The 22,640-nt window shown below is 36.9% G+C and overlaps 2 protein-coding genes across 2 annotated transcripts in view; both read left to right on the top strand.

The window, feature by feature from the left end:
* Positions 1-305: 305 nt before the first annotated feature.
* LOC134674630 (apoptosis-inducing factor 3) lies at positions 306-19,315 on the top strand. The gene is made up of 4 exons (XM_063532748.1): positions 306-408; positions 597-686; positions 1,402-1,736; positions 16,643-19,315. The coding sequence occupies exons 1-4, from the start codon at positions 351-353 to the stop codon at positions 17,939-17,941; spliced, it is 1,782 nt and encodes a 593-aa protein (XP_063388818.1). The 5' UTR covers positions 306-350; the 3' UTR covers positions 17,942-19,315.
* A 1,143-nt stretch (positions 19,316-20,458) lies between these two features.
* The window catches only part of LOC134674358 (signal peptide peptidase-like 3), a 28,367-nt gene continuing 26,185 nt past the window's right edge, over positions 20,459-22,640 (top strand). The window contains exon 1 of the mRNA XM_063532412.1: positions 20,459-20,633. The gene's annotated coding sequence lies outside the window, so the exon portion shown is untranslated. The remainder of the gene's footprint in view (positions 20,634-22,640) is intronic.

The following is a 22,640-nucleotide window of genomic DNA, read 5'->3' as shown; positions in this document are numbered from 1 at the left end:
ATTTCGTAATGTCAGTACCGCCGTCTACTTCTACGTTCTACGAATGTCAGTCAAGCCCCTCCACCGTAGAAAACCCTAGAAGACAAGCTGGACTATCTTGTTCGTGAAGTCACAGAGATCAAAATTTATCAGCCTGATCAGCCCAAAACCACTATAGTGTGTGAAAGTGGCTTCACACACTTACAAATGTCGTTACCACAACATTTTTGGAGGCTACAATCAACTCAACTACGGTGGCTTCGGCTGTTGTGGTTTAATTAAATGATTTTTCCCTGAACTCGGGCTAAGACGATTGAGCTGGCAACAGAAAAAGTGACAATCATTTGACAGCTGCGTACCACTTTTTTAAAATGGTCGTATTTTGCAGAAGTGGTTTCTTGAACAAGGTCGTTAGACGTATTGTTCAAGGTGATTCCTTTCCCTTAATTTTATTTATGTTACGAATAGATATTACACACTACGCTTTTTATTCTACATAAGTTGTTGTTACAACTGACCTAATTGATCAAATTCCTATCGTATATCTTATGAAGGTGTAAGAAAAATAGAGCGAAATTCAAATTGTTCTTATTAGTTTAAACAATATTGGTTCACAGGTTCGGTAGTAAATACTAATAAAATGGGTACTTCATTTTCGCGCACTTGTAATATAAACACAACATCAAGCAGGGAAACCAACGAAAGACGTGAGTACTTACATTTTTATTATTTTTGTTTATAATTATGTTGTAATTAAAAAGTAGGTAAACAGAATAAGCATCTGTGACGGCCGTGACCGCGACTTTAATATGATTCAGTGTTAATTGCAAACCTTAATACCTGTTTCAGTGTTGAAGTGTTACTAAAGTTACAAAACAATTGATACGTACACATCATAAAGGATATCTACCCACTTATGATTAATGAATATGCATAGTTTTTATTGTTACCGCATACCCCAAAATTTTTTTTTTTGCCACACTGATAAACCTAGCTTAAAAAATTAATTGGTATTCATTTCAGTAATTTTTTATTGGAAGCAGTTGGTTTTTTTTAATCTGTCCCATAAACCATATTCTAATTAATACAAAAAGTGACCCAGGAGACAGTATGAAGAATTGGTTAATAAAATTATCAGAACAAAAAAAAACAGAACAGGTTTGTCTGATTTCAATACAAAACCTATACTCTTTTATCTTTAAGTAACTATTTAAAAAAAAAGTAAACAAAATCTACCCTCACATGAAAACATTACATGATCAAATAATGTAGGTTAAAGTCAGGTCGTTCAGTGACTGATCCAGGCGGTTTTGTATTTTGGTCGGCTAACCAATAAATGTACAAATTGTTTGTTTACTTTTATTTAAATACCTACTACTAAAAGGTACAGCCTATAGTAGGTAACAATATATTATTTTTTAGCTGGCACCATATCCCGCTTGGAATCAACCAGTAACTATGTAGAGTCAGTTGTCTGCAATCAAGATGACTTGAAAGACAATGAAATGAAAGTCTTTGACATTGGAGATGAAGGAAAAGTCCTGCTTGTGAAACAGAATGGAGAATTCAGTGCCTTGGGCACTAAGTGCACTCATTATGGGGCTCCGCTGGTGTCTGGGGCTCTTGGAGACGGGAGGATAAGGTGCCAGTGGCATGGAGCTTGCTTCAACATTAAGACGGGGGATATTGAAGAGTTTCCTGGCTTCGATTCGCTGCCGTGCTACAAGGTTACGGTTACGGAAAAAGGAGAAGTTAAGGTGAGTTAAAGACTTTTATTATACTGACTGAAGTAGGTATTAGTACATTCAAACTTTAATTTCCTACCGATTTTGTACTTTGTCCCGGTGACAATAATATAAGGTCTCTAGTAAGGTTGGGTATGTTTATTAGCATGCACAAATAAACAGCTTCCCATCCTAAATGCATAAATACCATCTCCGTTGCGGCTGGCGTAAGGCAGCCTTCACGAAATGCTGCAGATCAGCATTTCGTGAAGGCCGCCTTACGCCGCCCGGGTGAGCACGAGAGACATCGCTATACACTGTCTCGCTCACCACGTATCTAACCGTGTTAAAATCGCAATAGTGGAGGGTTACTATGCGGTATTTTGAAACGCTAATATTGCGATTTTCACGGCCCTCATACTATGGTAGAATTGACTTGACTAATATACCTGTTATTAGCAATTAAGCTGCAAAAAACTTTGACTAACAATAGTACTACGGAAATATGCTGTGAATAATATCTTGCGCGTTATCTTATGTGACATGTAGGTACTGGTTATCATAAAATCCAAGTTAGGTATGTCATATTTTACCTATCACGGCTTAACTGCCGTCTTGTAAGAAGTCATAATTTCATAAGCATAAGGCCGCAATCTGGACGCCGCTGTTCAGATTCGTTTAAGTCATCGTGATCGAGTCCCGCTCGCGCCGCCCGGCACTAAGTAGTCCTGTCATACTTACTTACTGAATTTATCTGTTTTGGACGACTACGGCAGCGGCGGCGGCCGCCACTCGCCGCTCCGGTGCCCGCGCCGCTTGTCGCAAACCGCAAGCGTTTAGAACGCGTCCTAATTGACTCTTTTAGGGTGGTTTCCACTTGTCCATTTTCTTTGTCCAATGTCAGTGCGTCTCACTCTCTCATTAAAGCAAAATGTGAGACGTAATACACATTGGACAAAGAAATTGGATAGGTGGAATACCACCCTTAGTCACAATCGTTTCCCTCCTTTTCCTATCTTACTTTGAATGTACCGCGCTCGAAAATGTTAATCTACAAAAAATCCAAAACCTAGTCAGACAGTATCAGATTAGATTAGCTCACAGCTCACACAATGACATCACTAATAAGAATAGTTCGTAAAATAGCGATTATAGTTATTTCTAGTTTCCACGTAGAATGCTTGTTCCATGCGAACGAAAGCGACGAAACTTTCATCATTTTTTTTGCAAAATGGCTACTATACCCTAAAAACCAGTTATTAAACATACATTCTGGAAAACGAGTGTTTAGAAATACTTATCTTAATATCGGGTCTGGTTTTATTGTACCGAGAGGGTATCTTTGGCCGTTGGGAATAATTTGGTGCAGGTTTCATTATCCATGTTTTTATTTTTTTTGTTAGACTCACCTATATGTGCTAATTAAGTGGGCCAAAGTAACCCCCTGTTGGGTCAATTTAACTTACGTTACCCAAGAGACAGACATATGTAACCAAGGCAACCAAACCAAACTAAAGCGTAAGCGTTTGACCCTATAAAATAAGGTTATTTAAGTGACTTAAGAGACAGAGACGTAGCCAAATCAATAAGCTACGAGTATGAGCCAGAAAGCTCTTTTGGCCGTGGACCATTAGCATAATTTCGCATTTTTCGTATTTTATTATTCGAATAGTGTTTACGAGTACGTTGAACGGGATTGTTCAGATGGCCTACCGCGAACCACGTTCGACGTGTTGGCTCTCTGTCGCACTTGTAAATTCGTACGTAAGTTGTGACAGGAAGGCAACACGTCGAACGTGATTCGCGGTTGGCCCTCTGATGATGATGCCGTCAGACAGACGACGGATCGTGTCTAATTTTAACTTATTGCATTCACATTCGCAACACTCATGTTCACAAAAATATAATATATCATACCTACATTAGTCTGTCCCCGTTGTGGCATGTTTCGAATATTTGTTGATTTCTAGCGAATTCCGGACTTATTCTAGTATAGTAGTTCATAAGATTTAATGCTAGGTAGGTGCCTATAGTCCGTTTTTTTAGCATTAGAAAGAACTTCGCAGAAGTAAGCTTGTGGTTCCAAAACTTCCAAATCCGGCACTTTTAGCGGTAATAATTTCAAGTAAATTATATGTATTGACCATGCTACATTTAATAATTCAATAATTATTAACAATTAAAGAGCCTGACAAAAACTGCAAGTGTGGAGTTCTTTCTAATGCTAAAAAAAACGAACTATACAGTTCTCCAGTTTTTCTCATATGGTCCGAGAGCGTTTGCGAAAGTCAGTTATGGCTTCTCTACGCGATCGGCCAACGCCGGCCACTCCAAGGGACGCAGCTACGCGGTAGAATGAGATAGCAATATCACTTGCTTCATCTAACGCATAAATGTGTCCGTTGGCCCATCGTATAGAGGAGCAATTACTTTTCTACTTTCCGAGGACCTAATTTGTTCTTCATAATTACTATGGAGGGCCCAATAACTATAGTAGTCCAGTCACCCTATACCTGTGGCCCATTTTATAAAGCTACAAGTTACAATTTACAAGCCGAAGTCTCTTTCTAACCCTATGTGTCAGAACGAGACTTCCGCTTGTAAATTGTAACTTGTAGCTTTATAAAATAGGCCACTGGTGTACCTAAGTAGGTACCCATCTACTTTGTTACTCATCACCATCATCATCACATTCCTCTCCAAATTAAAAACTGCCATTTTGCACCAGATCTTAGAATTTTTCATCTGATTGTTCCTCCAATCCAAACAAACAGGCCGGCAGCGTTAAACATTTAACATATAATTTTGGCCTGACCTTAATAATACAGGTAAAGGTGTAATACCTACCTGTCTTTCATTTTAATCAATACTTGTCAAGTAGTCTTGGTAGAGGTCACAATGTTGTTGACATGACATGGCAGGTCAGAGGCGGAAATCGATTGTATAATAGTACATATACTCGAAGTTCGTAGCTTTATAACAGAGCCCGGCGGCTAATCCTATTGTCTATTGTTAAGTAAAACCGCACGTGCTACTTTCCTGCAAAAAAGGGTCATACTTATTCTATTTGGCACCTGAGCCGGAGCGCGGGCTAGTCCAACGCTCAAAAAACCAGTGTACGTGCGGTCTCCGATAACGCGCCTTTGTTACGCATCTCGATGACACATTTTAGACTGGTTCTGTAGTGTTCGGCTTGCCGGCACTCGGTAACCGAAGTACTCAGGTTTTTATGCAGGTGGTTGTGGCACGTGGCACGAGCAGTTTTACTTAACAATAGACAATAGGATTAGCTCGGGCTCTATTAGAAACCTACGAACTATACCTACATGGGTACGACGAGGGACTGGACTAGTCCATTGTAGGTAACCTCAAGAACTTATCGTCCCTGAAACATACAACATACATAATCAAGACAATTAAGTTAATAAATCACCAACAGCCTATAAAAATGTTGAGCACCTTACTCATTTCTAAGTGATATATAGACACGTATTGATTTTTCAAAAACCATGTAGGGAAAATTGTATGGTTCCCTGACTACGCGGAAATGAATATTTTTCTGGACTTAAGTAGGTACCTATACTCTATATAGATATACAGGGTACACCAAATTGAGTTAGTTTTTGTCTTCTACTAGGAACGCCTGAAATGATCGACCTCGGGGATATAAGAAAGCACAGGGTATTACGTGAAGGAATTTAATTAAAACTGAGAGGATCGTGAGAGGGCGTATCGAGGCATTCTTTTATTCCATTGCTACCCTCTACAAGTCTACATAAATATTGGGAACGGATCTGTTCCCATAATAATTATTTATCAATATATCTAATACCTTTAAACGAGCAATTCTTGTTTATTTATTTATATATATTTTTTTTCGGGGCTCCCGGAAACGGCTCTAACGATTTCGATGAAATTTGCTATATGGGGGTTTTTGGAAGAGATAAATCGATCTAGCTAGGTCTTATCTCTGGGAAAATGCGCATTTTTGAGTTTTCTGTATTAAATACTACAGATTCAGATTCATATTTATTTGCAGAAAAAGGGTTAGTTACAGGTCTTAACTTTAGGTTAGTAATGATCCACCTTAATCCGCTATCTCATGACAGCATGCAAATTATTTTTAAAACTATATTCGACAGCATTCATATATGTAGGTATTTACAAAGTACATTAATTAGCTATATACACTATACATTTACATTAATTTATGAACAATGTTAAGTTAAAATTATGCCAAATAATAAGAAAACCTAAAATTAAAAATCAATACATATTTCATGTTATCATGTTTTTATAATTCAAAAATTCTTTCATGTTGTAAAAACAATGATCTTGGAACCAAATTCTAAGGGTACAATTGAATTCCTTGCCTTCAAGATTCCTAATTTCTGATGGTAGATTGTTGTAAATAAGAATACACTTATGATACGCATCATAGGCGTACCCACGGTGGGGCAAGGTGGGGCAGTTGCCCCACCCTGGTCTCTGACCATAAGCCAAGATTTTTTGGGCAGATTAACCGAACCTGTTACAACATACCCAGCCTCAACTACTTCTGCCCCACCCCTTAAAAAATGCTGCGTACGCCCATGATACGCATTCACACAACTAATAGACAATAAATATAAAACTACCTTCTGTACCTGTACCTGTACTCCTAGTGTAAATTCATTCGATAGCGTGACGTGACGTGACGTGCGCGTTAAGTGTCATGTTGTATGGGATTTGAGTTTCCAAAACGTCCCGCTTGGCGTGCTGTTCAAAATCCCATACAAAAATAGAGAGCCTAAGAGGTCTCCATTTTCAAGCACTGACAATGCATGAGTGATTAACAGAGCCTGGAATTCTCGTACCATTTTTGAGTTGTCATAGGGACTTCTCGTTTATCGACTTCCGATTATACATACCGTCGGCTTAAGTCGCAAACCTCGTAACTCCATTTCAAGAAAATTAGTAATTGCTACCTTGGACAACAATACTTAAAGTTGTAAACCTCGTAACTCCCCCGGAGGAGATTGTCTTCTGTATTTATCGATATACCTACATACATAATATGTACCTATAATCGGAAGTCGATAAACGAGAAGTCGCTATGACAGCTCAAAAATGCTACGAGAATTCCGCGCTCTGGTCATTAAAGTTAGTATGTCTCACGAAAGTTTAAATTCGATTAATCAAAACGGTTGACAAAACAGACTAAACCATACGGTCAACAGACAGAGTTCTTTCGCATTTAAATAATATTAGTAATTAAGGATAATATAATAATACACATTAGGTAAATATCTGTCTGGGCATAGAGACGAGATTAAACAATTTAATCTATAAAAGATTATAATAGATAAAAAATGCCAATTCATTAAATTTATCAGTGTGATTATTGATTACGATTGATATGGCGTCTCGTCGAAATGATATCTTTCAGTTCTCATGATAAGTAAGAAAGTCATTTCATTGCCATCAAGGCTCGCAACCGGTTTTTTCTGCATACAGAAAATACCGGTGTTATTACGTTCTTTTTCATTCTTTGGTTTATTATTTATTTTTAATGGAACAGTCTAATAATGCGAAGTTGTTACCTAAATACATTGATTCAGTCCTACGTAAAGAGCATAGAATAATTAACAATATTGGGCTATTTTGGGTTATTAAAAAAAAACCGGTATCAGGTGTGACTCACTCCGCGATTTCGTCGCATTGCTACAGGTAGCTAAAAGTACATCCGTTCGACCCCAATTTTGGGGTTTGCCATAAGCCGCGCGTGGCGCTGTCGCCACCTAGCGGCCATATCTGTCCAGGCCGCGTAGCCAACCAGCCAATCGCTAACGCTCCGTAGCGATCAAGGCCCCTACGTTTTCTGTTCTCTTTGACGGCGCAGCAACTAGTATCATTTCTCTCTCCTCGCTCTTTTAAAATGCCATTTGTCAAAAAAGGACAACAATACTGTTAACAAGGTGAACTTCAAGTCAAGTGTTGCCTTTTTTGATGCATCCAGGCTGTGTATGTGTGCGTAAAAACGTGTATGTGTGCTCTTTTAGGGATGTGAAAAGTCGATTTTAATCATGCTATATATCGATAAACGCTACACAGCGGAACGAAATAGCTATTAATTGAAGCTTCAATATCTTCGTTAAACATATACATAATTGAAATGCTAATGAATAAGAAATATATTAGAATATAATAAAATATTTCAATTATTGCGGAACACATATCTTAGTAGGTATTTATGTATTTATCTACTCGTCGACTATAATTCTTGAATTAAGATTTCATATACCAAACTTCAATTGGGTATTTTTAATGTGTGGGCTCCCAACTCAACTATAATATTCATTACGATACAGTTTAGTCAACTATAATGAAATTGACCAATCACAGCTCTCCGCGATCAACAGGACGAAACAAAAGCATAGCTCAAATTAATTATTTATTTTAGGTTGTATAGTAGAAACGAGACTATTTAATTAAATATCTGAACTTTCTCTTGGTTCCCTGCTGGGGCGTGACGATAAAATTGTGATCTGATAACCACAATAAAGAATAAAAGCGTTTTTGTTCATTTTAGATATCGTCTAACCTTTGAAGTAAAATTAAAATTGTAAGAAATGTCGATAGTTTATCGATATGACTTTATCGACATGGCTACAGCAAGGTGGTGTTAAATTGTTAATCGTACACTAAACAAAAGTGGCAACAGTGACAGCTCGCTGAGACACCGTCTATATATATATTATGTCTATGGTAGCGATCGAAACGCAACTGTCACTGTCGCACTTATACAGAAGAGTGACAGAGAGACATTAAGCTTTTCGTTGTCGAAGCGATAGCGATTGTAACCTTGGCTAGCGGCCCTGATCGTAACAGACGCGTTTTGTTAGAGAGTGAGTCTTCTGTACCTAGTACTATTATTTATTCTGTGCCGGTACCGAGCCCTGATTGCCATACCCCGTTATCAATGTTACAGTTTATTGAAAATTGGGCTAACCCCAATTTCGCCTTTATTACATAAGTACTAATACTAACTTATTAGAGTGGGACAATATGATTTGGATTTATATTTACTTAGATGTCTGCTAAAATAAAAGTACTTACAACCAAAAACTTATTCTGAGCCACTCGGGGAGCTATTTTTTTAGCGTTCCGTACCCAAAGGGTAAAACGGGACCCTATTATTTTTTAGGGTTCCGTACCCGAAGGGTAAAACGGGACCCTATTACTAAGACTTCGCTGTCCGTCCGTCCGTCCGTCTGTCACCAGGCTGTATCTCACGAACCGTGATAGCTAGACAGTTGAAATTTTCACAGATGTATTTCTGTTGCCGCTATAACAACAAATACTAAAAACAGAATAAAATAAAGATTTAAATGGGGCTCCCATACAACAAACGTGATTTTTGACCAAAGTTAAGCAACGTCGGGAGTGGTCAGTACTTGGATGGGTGACCGTTTGTTTTTTTGCTTTTTTTTGTTTTTTTTTGCATTATGGTACGGAACCCTTCGTGCGCGAGTCCGACTCGCACTTGCCCGGTTTTTTATCCTAAACGTCCTTGTGTTGCAGTTGTCAGATGGCTTATAAAATCATAAAAATCACTACATCCTGTTATTAACGGTACAGTCGCTAAGCGGGCCAGATGTTCAAAATGATCTTAATGCGACTTTATTATTAAGAGCATAAGAGCGTGTCAAGGTAATTTTGAACTCGCCCGCTTAGCAACGTCTGCTGCTCACTGTACACGGCGGGAAGAAGTTGACAACTCGAGACTCAACATTGAAGAAATTTGAACTTAAAATAGAAATACATAAGGTTTACATTTCTTCAATTGTACATCTCCGTTCCATTCTCATCTACGTTTAGTAGCCAATGATGTCATGTTCACACACTGCCTTTTTTTGTTCATCGTTTTATAATAAACAATGATGCAGCACCTAGGTTAAAAGTGGTATTTACCTTTAAACGAGCGATTCTTGTATATTGCGGGGATCTCGGAAATGGCTCTAACGATTTCGATGAAATTTGACGTATGGGGGTTTTCGGGGGAGAAAGATCGATCTAGCTAGGTCTTATCTCTGGGAAAACGTGCATTTTTGAGTTTTTATATGCTTTACGAGCAAAGCTCCATCTCCCATTAGTACTTACACAATATACCTTAAAATACACGTGAAATTTTGAAATATCGAATGTGGCACTTAATAGCCGCCCGGTGACGCCAAAGTAATAGTAATAGTACAGTCAGCAGCAGATATACCTGAGCGGGCAAGGTGTCCAAGAAAACATATACACTTCAATCGTCACAAAAATAAGGACATCTAAGATGTCATTTTCACGTAGGCTTTCAGTTCGTCACAAATACCTTAACTTCTGAGTTTTTCTTTAATACATACACCCTTATTTAATCACAATGACAATAACGGTTAAAAAGTCAGTGGTAACTAAGCAATCAAATTCAAGCTGCTGTCATTAATACCTACACGCACTGCCAATCACGTACGTCAGCAGCCAGGGTGCCACCAGTTGCTAAGCAGTTGTTATTTCAATGGTAACTAAGCATCAACATTTTATCTGTTTAACTTTAAAATAAATACTGTAGCACTACGAATTGACACCTCCTTTCTTAAAGAAGTATTTTATCGTTAAGTGTCAAACTTATTCAATAAATAAGTAGGTTCTACTAGAATGATCGGTTTTTTTATTTTAACTGTCATATGCGGCTGTTCTTCCAAACCGTTGATCATATTATATACCTATGTTAATATATTTATTTAGCCCACTTATTGTACTAAAATAGACTATACAGGGTGGCCCATTTAGATCGGCCAGTATGGGAAAATCTGATACTATAAGATATACACCGATCTCTTCTTAGGAATCATGTCATCGATTTTAGTAACACGAAAAACTGCATTCATACATTTAAAAAAATGTGTACTCAGCTCGGGAATCGAACCCCGAACGTTTTGAAAAATAAAACTAAGACTATTTCTATTTAGATATCGATTGTGTAGGTCTTAAGCAATAAATGTTACTATGAAACATGATGTCTGAAATTAATAAAATGCATTGTTTTCATATCCTTTAATTTAATTTAGTCAGTTTTCGAAGAGACCAGCATTTTTAGGGTTCCGTACCCAAAGGGTAAAACGGGACCCTATTACTAAGACTCTGTTGTCCGTCCGTCTGTCCATCCATCCGTCCGTCCGTTCGTCTGTCACCAGGCTGTATCTCAGGAACCGTGATAGCTAGACAGTTGAAATTCTCACAAATTATGTACTTCTGTTGCCGCTATAATAAGTAACAAGAAATACTAAAAACAGAATAAAATTAAGATTTAAGTGGGGCTCCCATACAACAAACGTGATTTTTGAGTAGTAAATATCAAATGGCATTCCGCACAGGAGTAATCTAAGTAACGCCCACTGCGGGTTCAAACCTACAACGTACTGATAGAAAGTCGTACATACCTACGCTACATGTGACATTATCTTCAAAAATTATATAAACTAATGCGAAATTAACATAAAATCAGAAGACACAAATTAATAATAGAAATGAAACCCAAAAAAAAAACAAAAAGCTGTATAATCTCTAGGTAGGCCAAGCAATAAGAAGTTATAGAGGGAAATGCTAGGAACACAATTTTTGACTACGTAACTTTGTTTGGACTAGTTGGGAGGTGAACATATCAAAAGTCCCCGGCCGTAGCCCGGGTGCTGGGGGGTAGAGGGGGGAAAGAAGGTCTCATTTTTCGGTTTTTCACTTATATCTTGGAAATTTTGCGTCTTAGCGACATGACTACTAAGACAAACCAAAAGCTGATAAAATTTGTTACAAGTTTTATTCAGTCAAGTTTTTCGATATCTTGAATAGTTTTTGAGATATCCGCTCTTGAAAGTTTATTTAGGGCTTTCAATTTTATCTTGATATCTACATTAGTGACGCTGCTAGACCGTGTTTGGTATCATTTTCGTATAAATCGGGGGTGCTGAATTCAGTTTTGGTATCACATTGACACCATTCCTAAGAAAAAACATATAAACTTTAAACAAATACCTTTTTTTTTTAAATTCCTCTTCACGCTTAAACCGTTCAACCGATTTAATTGAAATTTGGTATACAGATATTTCGAGTCCCAAGACAGGACATAAGATACATTTTATCTCAATAATCATCCTTTAAAGTTGTGAAATGGAGTATGGGGGGAATTCAACTTCGTCGACGAAACTGAATTCCTGAGGTTAATACTGCTCAAGGTAAGGTTTGAAGTCATGTTTGGTATCACTTTCATCTAAATCACAGATTTATTCCGTCCTAAATTTCATCTAAACCGGTTCAGCGGTTATTGACTCCCCATACAAACTTCCACCCCACTTTTCACACCCTCAAAAGATGCTTTTGGTTATAAAAACTATCCTATGTCGTGTGTCGAGATTTAAACTATTTCTATACCAAATTTCAACGAAATTGGTTCAGCGGTTTAAGCGTGAAGAGGGATTTAAAAAAATATTTATTTTTAAATTTTGGTTTTACTTCGGAATGGTGTCAATGTGATACCATAAATGAATTCAGCACCCCCGATTTATACGAAAATGATACCAAACATGGCCTAACAGCTTCACTGACGTAGATATCAAGATAAAATTAAAATCCCTAAATAAACTTTCAAGAGCGGGTATCTCAAAAACTATTCATGATATCGAAAAACTTGACAGGATAAAACTTGTAACTAATTTTATCAGCTTTCGGTTTGTCTTAGTAGTCATGTCGCTAAGACGCAAAGTTTCCAAGATATCAATGAAAAACCGAAAAAATCGACCTTCTTACCCCCCTCTACCCCCCAGCAGCGGGGCTAAAGCCGGGGACTTTTGATATGTTCACCTCCTAACTAGTCCAAACAAAGTTACGGAGTCAAAAATTGTGTTCCTAGCATTTCCCTCTACAACGTTTTTTGAGCATTCATTTCTTGACCTAAGGTGCGTACGACTGAGATTTGAACCCGCGGTCTCTGCTTTGAAAAGCAAACGCCTGTTACTGAGACCACGACGTGCCTTGACAATTGGCTCTAAATTCGGCTTCAGTTAGCTTTTGCTATGTGTCATTCGTCTTGACGATTCTGTTAAAAGAAATAGTTTGCAGTAAGTTGACCGAGAGGCTCCTGTCAAATGGTTGAAGGGCAAAACGTGAGATAGATGTATGTGATGACAAGACTGTACTGCTTTCGATGATTGTCAAAACGCAAACCTGAAATTAGCATGGCTATCTTTTATTCAATATTCGACCATACTTGTATGCTTTAAAGTCTATTTTTCCATATTGTTCAGATATATTTGACACGTTGACCGCTTAGATACCATTGGTTTTTTGACAGCTAAGGTATCAATGACTTGTTGTAAGTGTAGAAATTAATGAATAGCGACTGTTAACATATTTGTGACACGTTGAGCGCTCACAAGTAAATACTACCATGACAGTCAACAACTTTTTGACAGTTTAAACGTTTACCTCTCTTTGAGCACCTGGAGTGTATAGCGACTTCTGCTGCTGACTGTACACATACTCAATAGATACTTAGATAGTTTTAGTTGCAACTTGACAGGTAGGTACCTAATCAGTAGTTTAGGTAATGTGTCTATCTATTGTCTAACATAGTAAACAAGGAAAATGTTATTTTTTCCTCATTCAAACGAACTGTCTTATATGCCGGCTGTACAACTCGTCGATACACCCCGAGACAGACCAAGAACGAGTGGGTACATACTGAGGGGCTACCGCCAAAACCGAAATTCGCAAATTGCGGGGATTTTTCTCTGTTACTCCAATGAAGGCGTAATTAGAGTGACAGAGAAAAATGCCCGCAATTTGCGAACTTCGAATTTCGCGGTTATAGCCCTGCTCCGTTTATCGTTATTTATTATTGGTCTCGTCTCGCGACGCGTCGCAAAAGGCTCTCGACGAGTGTGTACGACTGTAGGTACAGCCTGCATTATAATTTGATTATTTAGGATAGAAATAGACGAATACCGAATATGTAGTCATTAAAATACAAAATATATAAACACACAAATAAATGCCCTTACCAGTATTTGAACCTGGGCCCTCCTGCTCCTGAAAAATTAAACATAAACGTAATATAGATAAATATTTGAGGAAGTGTTTTCTCAATTTAAAGAATGACTGCAACTTTGTCGTAGGTGCTAAATTTATTTCTGTACTTTTATATCTACAATGTCAAATTTCATGATTAGCGTTGATAATGTTTGATGCTGCGGCATATTGTTTAGGTAATATTATCATTTATCAACGTTTTATTTACTTACTTACGTTACTTGCTTATGTCAAGCGAGCTCACTCCGCGATTTCGTCGCTTTGCTATAGGTAGCTAAAAGTACATCCGTTCCACTCCAATTTTGGGGAAAGACATAAGCCGCGCGTGGCGCTGTCGCCACCTAGCGGCCATATATATCTGTGCTGATCGTAACAGACGCGTTTTGTTAGAGAGTGAGTCTTCTGTACCTAGTACTATTATTTATTCTGTGCTTATGTTTCGATATCAAAGCTAAAAATCAAAGCAAATAAAAAATATTTTGTCATTTTTGTAGATTATACGTTTTGCTTTAGTTAGATTATTGTAGGTAGTTTTAATTTGTCATTTTGTAAAAGAAGTGTAAGAAAAATATTACAAAAAAATATTTGCCAACGTATTTTTGGCCCAACCTGTATTATTATTATATGTAACAGAGTATCCATGTTGGTATGCCCTGTATCAAGTACACCTGTCAAATCACCATGAAATGTGGCCAGGGTCAGTCAGTTTGACCGAATTCGGAGCGGTTTACTAGTTCACAACGGTGACTCAATAATCTGAAGGTCGACCCGACCGTCTCAACTGAGTAATACGTTCCTATAACTCATAAAATGCGGTTGAATCACAAGAACGTGTGCATATGAGTTAGATTGTTTACTTCGTTCCGGACAAATGGTTCTGTGACTCAATTTGCAGACTTTTAAGCATGAAAATGATTAAAGACGGCAATTATTTCAGTTATGTACGTGCAGTCTTTTATGCTGCGATATCGGAAATGCGAAACAATGTCTTACATTCTATTTTCAGAGTCACTACAGCAAATAGGTACTTCCGTACTTTTAAACATGAACGGAAATTGATGTTACTTAAGTATTAGGATACCGTATTGAGGGCGGCGAGTTTAATAGACTAATTTAGTTAGATATTACATATCAGGTGGTGGAACAGAACCACCACTAATAACCACCACCACCACCACCACCACCACTACCCCACCACTAATAGTACGGTAGTACTATTAGTTATTCTGTGACAGAACGAAGGATTTTCAAGCAAACGGGAAATTGTTTAGGCTACGTACTTATTAATCACGGTAATATTTTTAACCGTTTTGAGATAGGTACAGTTTTAACATTATTGCAAAAATCTGTATGTTTCAACCCTATTACCAAGTAGATCCTATTGAATGACATGACATGTGTCAATTTAAAAAACTTTATAGGGTTGTCACTGATATAAAGTATTATAATAGTTAACCTACCTACGTCCTTAGGTTACATAATTATTATATCAATTCACTCGGCATGTAAGTAGGTTTCAGCCTCGTATCCCGTGCTGAGTCGCACCTACAAATGAAACTTTGGCGTTGTTGCTTTTAGTTGTTAGGTCGCATGACTACGCATTTTTTAACCCTGCCTGCATGAAGGCCTTATATCGTCAGGGGGACAGCCAATAACTCAATCATTGTAAAAAAATATACAAAAATCAACCTTATTCTAATATGTATTAGCACGATTCACTGTGGTTCCGAACTTGTGGTAGAACTATTACAGCCCCGCCTTTTGGCCGATTGGTATCGAATTGGTTATATTCTATCTAAAACTCAAACGATTGACTGACTATGAAGCCCTATTTTTGCATGTATTGCCAGTAGTGCGGTTTCTATGTATGCCTAACTCATTTTGTTTTAAAAATATGTCCCATGGCAGAAATCATGCAGCTAGGGAATCGGTGCAAATATTATCGTCAACTCTAACATAACTATATATTTTAATTAACGCTAAAATGCAGTGTGTCATTGAATACAATGTCAAGGTAACCCAACTACAGGTGTGCTGTCGGCCTCAGTCACTTTACAATGTAGTACTTTTTCACAGTAACCTACCTAAATGAATAAGATATGCATTGTGCATAGAACGGCTTCAAAGATTTCTACATATGTATATACACGGTGTAACATGAGTAAACCGAATAATTTTAACAGCGTATTCCTGATCATATTTAGAGACAAAAATGTCCTATAAACTTTTTTTGAAATTCGCCTAGTTTCAGAGATATTATTAATTTAAAAAAAAACAAGCTTTTATTGTTACATAGTGTAAAAGGCCTTTTTGATGGTGATGTTGCTGCTATGGGACGTAGTATAAATATCCTTATTGATAGATGTCAAAAAGTGACAAGTAACACTATGCAAAAAGTAGGTTCTACGAAAAAAAAATGTAAAAATAAATTTTAAGTGACAAGTTTACCAATAACATTTATTTTTTATGTACAAATACATTCAAAAAAATGAAAAAAGAAAACAAAAAAAAAATTTTATTGGCGAAATTGACCTAAACTCATATTATTTTTTTTACTTCTTATGACCTCAGAAATGCGTGGTTAAAATTATTCGGTTTCCTCATGTTACACCGTGTATGTAGTCAAATGACAAGCAAACCTCACTAATTGCATGAACATAATTAAATAAAAATTATTAATATTAGTGCGGTTCATGCACAATGGCTGTCTGAAGTTGTGGGAGCTAATTAGTACCTACCTAATTATTAATTATTGAGTTTTGGTTGGCACCTGATGAAATATGCAACAAGCGTTCCTTCGCAACATACTAATAAAGATCGCCTCTCTGCTTCAGGTACGCGCCAAAATCAGCGACCTAAAGAGCAACAAGCGCATCAAAGACCTCGGCAGCCCCTGCACCGCGGACGGCTCCTCCGTGGTCATCGTCGGCGGCGGCCCCTCGGGCGCCACCTGCGCCGAGACCCTCCGCGCAGAGGGCTACCGCGGCCGCATCACCATCGTCGCCAGAGAACACTTCCTCCCCTACGACAGGATCAAAGTGTCCAAGATAGGAACAGCCACCGACATTGAGAAACTCCAAGCAAGGACACAGGAATATTACAATGGATCGAATATTCGTGTTATCAGAGGCACAGAAGCCATTAAAGTCCAGCCTGACTCGAAACTAGTACATCTTAGCAACGGCTCCAAACTGTCTTATAATTCATTGTATTTGGCCACTGGATGCAAACCTCGTGTGCCTGATGTACCTGGCGTAGATCTTAAGAACATATTCACTGTCAGAGACTTTCAAGATTCAATGGATATTTTGAATGCTTTAGGTGAAGGCGGAGATAAGAATGTAGTGGTTTTAGGCCTGAGTTTCATCGGTCTTGAAATAGCCTCGTCTTGCGTTAAGAAAGCAAAGTCCATGACTGTCGTTGGGAAAGACGACGCGCCTTTAGGGCTCGTCTTTGGTAGAGAAATAGGCCAGAGCCTCCAAAAGCTGTTCGAAGAGAACGGTGTGACGTTCCATTTCCAAACCACAATCGTGAAATGCAACGGTGAGAATGGTGTTATCAAATCGGTGGAGCTCGCCAACGGGACCACATTGCAAGCTGATATGCTCATTCTGGGTGTGGGAACTACCTACTACACAGACTTTTTAAAAGATACCGGTATCGCTTTGCAACCCAACGGCGCCGTTAACGTCAACGAGAAGTTGGAAACTAATATCAAACATATTTATGCCGGCGGCGATATCGCGTACGCTCCCGTGTACAGTTACGAGAACAAACAAATGAGCATAGGACATATCGGCTTAGCTCAATACCATGGACGAGTTGCCGCTTTGAACATTCTAAAGAGGGAAGCGCCTTTAAGAACAGTTCCTTACTTCTGGACTATGGTATTTGGTAAATCTATTCGCTACGCTGGCTGCGGGCGGCCGGCTAGCACGATGATAGACGGCGATATCGCCGGACTCAAATTCGTTATTTTCTTTTTCGATGAGAAGGACAAGGTGATCGCCGTGGCGTCCTGCATGAGGGACCCGGTCGTCTCCCAGTTTGCAGAGTACTTACATCAAGGGAAATCTCTGTACAGGAAGGACCTCAAAGATGACGCTTTTGCGTGGACCAAAAATATTAATTAATTTTAATATCGAATATATGAAAACTTGATAATAATTATTGAAGAGATTTTTATAGGTATTACTTCACAAAGACAAGTAAATTACAACTTGAAATATTAAAAGTATTATTTTAACATTTAGTCTTAAGTTTTTTAATGTTCTCAAGAACAACAGTGAGATGCTCCTCAGTAAGATCACAATGTCTTATTTCTGAAGATTATAAAGAAGCGAAATTGAATTTGTTAAGCTTTGATTATATTTTAATGGTATCTATCCAGGGTAAGTGTTTTTTCAGTGTATAAATTGTAATGCATAGTTTGTAACATAGTCTGGTAATCAATGCAAGCAAAGGCAATAATTAATTTAATGATCTTCAAAATGATTCCACTAAATCAATGATACTTAAGGACACCCTAAATGCATGCATGCAACTCATGTAATATTACATGACATGACTCAGAACTTTACTTACTTACTCTTGTATCTAAGTTTATGTCATGTATGTAAAGGAAACTGATACTTAACATTGTGACAAGACACAAGTACCCACGTAAAAACGACACATGTTATTTGATTTTTATCTTTATATGAATGTTTTGTTTTTATGATTGTGATGTTGTCTTAGATGTCCATGGTAAAACGTAAAAGCATACAATTTCAAGTCACGTGGTTTCCACAAATTTTACTAAACTTTATGGACTGGATAAAATTTCGCTCCATATACTGTGTACTTAAAGCATTAGATATACTTAAAAATTGTTATTTTCTCAGATGCAAAATTTGTTGTATTGAATCTTTTTAATATTTATGGTCTGAGACCTTACTTTAAGAATTTTTACAAACCTTTATCACATTAGTGTTAAGATTTATATAAGAATTAGCTCTTCTGTCCTCTCTGCCATCAAGAGGTGATAACTGATAATAAATGCATTTTAACATTTTTTCTTGCACTTTAATCTTTGTATTTATTGTTATCATACATTTTTCTGTTAGTCTTAGGGCTGATTTAACGGCGCGCGAACTCGCATGCGAATTTACTTAAATTGCTGACTGTTGGTTATGTTCAATTCAACTGACCGATCAAATCAAAACCCGCAATGTAACAAATGCATGCGAGTTCTCACATCATCTAAATGAGCCCTTATCCCTTCTGTTTGCAAATAGTGACACAAATGTTGCTATCCTTTTGTTGCCTGCTAGAATAACTAGATTGTAAGGCATGAATGTTTGGCTGATTGGACATAAAGGAGGGTGATGTTTTAATCAAAAATGGTAACTGCGCAAAGTGAGAATGTCTACTAAATGTGATAATGTAAGTTGATAATATTATTCTGTAAGATATTTACAATTGATGTATTTGATGTCCATGAATAAAGTTATTATTTATGTACAATACATGATGTTTTGTCATTCCATAAAAAAAATATGCAAGCTAATTAACTAATTTATTGGCTAAATTAAAATAAACTTATACATAATTAGTGTAGCAGTATAACAAGTAAACTCTTCAAGGCAGTTCCAGTATTTTATAAACCCATTTAGGACTAATCATAACACAATGCCAAGTTTGATGGATATGGTATTGGATTTTTGCTTAAGTTTTTCATTGACCTCCACAACATTGGGAAAATTGTTGTCAAAAGTTATTCTCTTATGCTGCTACATGTACAATACACAATTAATCCCATGATTCCTTCACGCGAAGGTGACTAAAACGTTCATATAATGTTACATCATTTTTGAACATCCTTCTAGATTGCTCCTGGAATTTTTGTTTCCTTTTATCAGCATTTCCCAACGCCTTTGCGTGGCCTGCACTTTCAGCCTGGTAACAAAAATATTAAGTGAATTTTTACATTGAAATTGCATTATTATTTTTAACGAAATTAGCTCATTGATTTTGTCATAACAGTAAGAAATGAACATTTCACATTGCATAAATCAATGAACTGATATTACATAAAGTACAAACCTCAGTAAGGTAGGGAAATCGCAAATAAAACATATTTTGCTCCTCTACTTCAAAATTCTGTGCCAGTTTACGTAAATGTACCGGCTCCACCTTTTTCACTAGACGATCTTTGCCTCTAAACAGATGTCCATTGGGGAGTCTATTACGTCTCAGTAAAAATTGTGTTAATTTCATTTTAGTTAATTGAATGTAATCCAAAATTAAGATTGTAGAGAAATAATACCATCGGATCGGATGTTTGAGGTTAAGATTAAATGTCAGTGTCAGAATGACATATATGACAGTGGATAAAACGTTTGAGTTATATATTTAAACGGTCTCATTTTTCCTCTAAGCATTCAGATATCACTGATATGGTACAAAATCAGGTGCGCCAACTTCCAAATAATGCTGCCGCTTTTTGCACATTCAATTGAATAATTTATTCAATATATTTTAAATAAATCATTCATGTTCATGCGTAATTTAATAAAGATGAGTTAAAATATTTTAGAACTATAATTATTATCCCCGTGCTATTTTATTTTATTGCCATTGTTTTTGTTCTTGACTTCTTGAAGTTGCACAACACTAGCTATCTATGATGGCCGTCGATTGGCTGTCGGACGAGTGTAGGGCTTTTATGTAAATAAATTTTGTGCATAGCAGTTCACTCGATGTTAGTTTAATATTAAGTAATAATTCCTAAGCATGGGATCACGGGGCTGACAGTGATATAATTGAAAGCAGTCCCCGGCATCGGTGAGTGTTTTTTATGTGTATTCCCGTCAGTAATTAGTACGCTTCTGTAGATTGTTTTGGAAGACTTCTCTTTTATTTATTTCTCATCAACAACTGATCAATAATTAACAATTATAATTGCAAATATCGTCGGTAAAGCAACCTAATTGAGGTCGTTTTCTCCAACAATACATTGGCCGAGACATATTGGAAGTTCGTTTCGGTATTTACCCTTTCACTTTATTGTACATTATTTTCGTGCTCTACTTATTCTGATCTTTTTGGCGACAATTGACGTATTGAGCGACGTATCTCCTTTCGGAGTTGTCCAAAAAAGATGCTCTTTCATTTCATTTTGTGTCAATTTTCTTTAAGCTGTAAACTAATATCTTTACACTAAAAGTGACCTACTTAGATTTTCCTTGCCTTATCGGACTATTAGAGGTAGTCCTTACTATCTTCCGGTTACATGACCCCTGTTACACAAATATACATCCATACAGAGTAACCTCTTGATGTAATTGTAGTGAAGTTATCTGAAATTATTTATTTACATACCTAGTCCTATCTGACATAAGTAAACAACTAATAAACAATATTGTGGCTTGATTAAGGTTTATAAATGCTTAAGTTTTATTGGGGCACAAATAAACATAACAGCACTAACATGATAGTGGATTTATAATGGATTGAGTCATTAAGTCATTATAAATATGGTCTTAATTATAATAATTTACAGACAACAATGGTCCACACAATACCCATTATATTATTACACACAATACAAATTTTATGGACAAGATTAAAATAACAATTACAATAAAAATTACTTATAAATTAAATAGTCTCCTGAGACCCAGGAGCAGTTGTTTTATTTTATAATTTGGAACTCTTAGTTAATCTATAAAAAAAATCAAAAAACAAAATAGACTGTGGAATATTGTACAAAAATTTGTACAGTCAGCAGCAAAAGTTGCTGCTTACAGGCGAGGCATTCAAAATTACCTTGACAGTCTCTTAACAATAAAGTTAATTGTGTCAAGACAATTTTGAACACTTTGCCCGCTTAGCAACTTCTGCTGCTGACTGTATGTGGGGAGGCTAAGCAAGTTTTTATGTCTTGATAAGCCTCAAGAAAGCAAAGTTATAGCAAAAGTATAAATAATAATTGAAGTCACGCTTCATTTATTATTAATATAGGAAGTAGTTGGGCCCCGGGGCACTGCACTCTTATCAGGAACGGGTGCTATGCTCCAATAAGATTAGCTGGAGCAGGTGCAATTGTTTGATAACGTTTACACAATAGTTATTGAGGCTTAGCATTATATAGCCAATCTCTTATTTAATCTGATTCCATATGTTGTAATATGTACAGAGCTATTGATATATTTCCTGACTGGTGACGTTGTACTTAACGTATTTTATCAGCTTTCGTAACAATTACAAAGCTAATTTCCTTTGAGTAACTAAGATTGGGTGCTGGTGGTTATTGAATTTTTGTTTCGTGGTGCAATAAATTGTATCTACTTAGTTACTGGTACTTATCACTCTTATCAGTGCTGGAAGCTGCTAGCATCATGCCGAGATGAGATCATTTACATTATGGCACTTTCTCCTTTGTATGGTTTTTTAAATGATTTTTTTCTAATATAATTAATTAAAGTACTTTTGATCTTATTAGGCTGGGCTGTTATCTATAGTTATGAACCTACTGTAGACATAATAACCTACAGTCGGCAAGACACTCAAGACAGCCCCCAATCCGTGAAGTGTGTTTTAAAAAAGTTATATTCAGATGAATATCAAACTTAATTAAAGCAATACTATAAGGTGGCCATAAGATAAAATAGCCCTTGCTGACCTCTAGTTATTCATATATTCTATAATAGATTACAATAAAAACCTTAGATCAGCATTTGCATAGGACCTACATACATTTGTACTAACTTTATTTTAAATCTGTTTTAAAAGTTTTAAATGAAACACTACCTACATAATTATTATTGTTACCAGTATCTTCAAATGTCC

The sequence above is a fragment of the Cydia fagiglandana genome, chromosome 20 (genome assembly GCF_963556715.1).
Source record: "Cydia fagiglandana chromosome 20, ilCydFagi1.1, whole genome shotgun sequence".
In the NCBI taxonomy this organism is placed as follows: Eukaryota; Metazoa; Arthropoda; class Insecta; order Lepidoptera; family Tortricidae; genus Cydia; species Cydia fagiglandana.
Note: the sequence above shows the minus strand (reverse complement) of the source record. Positions and strands in the feature narration are given on the sequence as shown.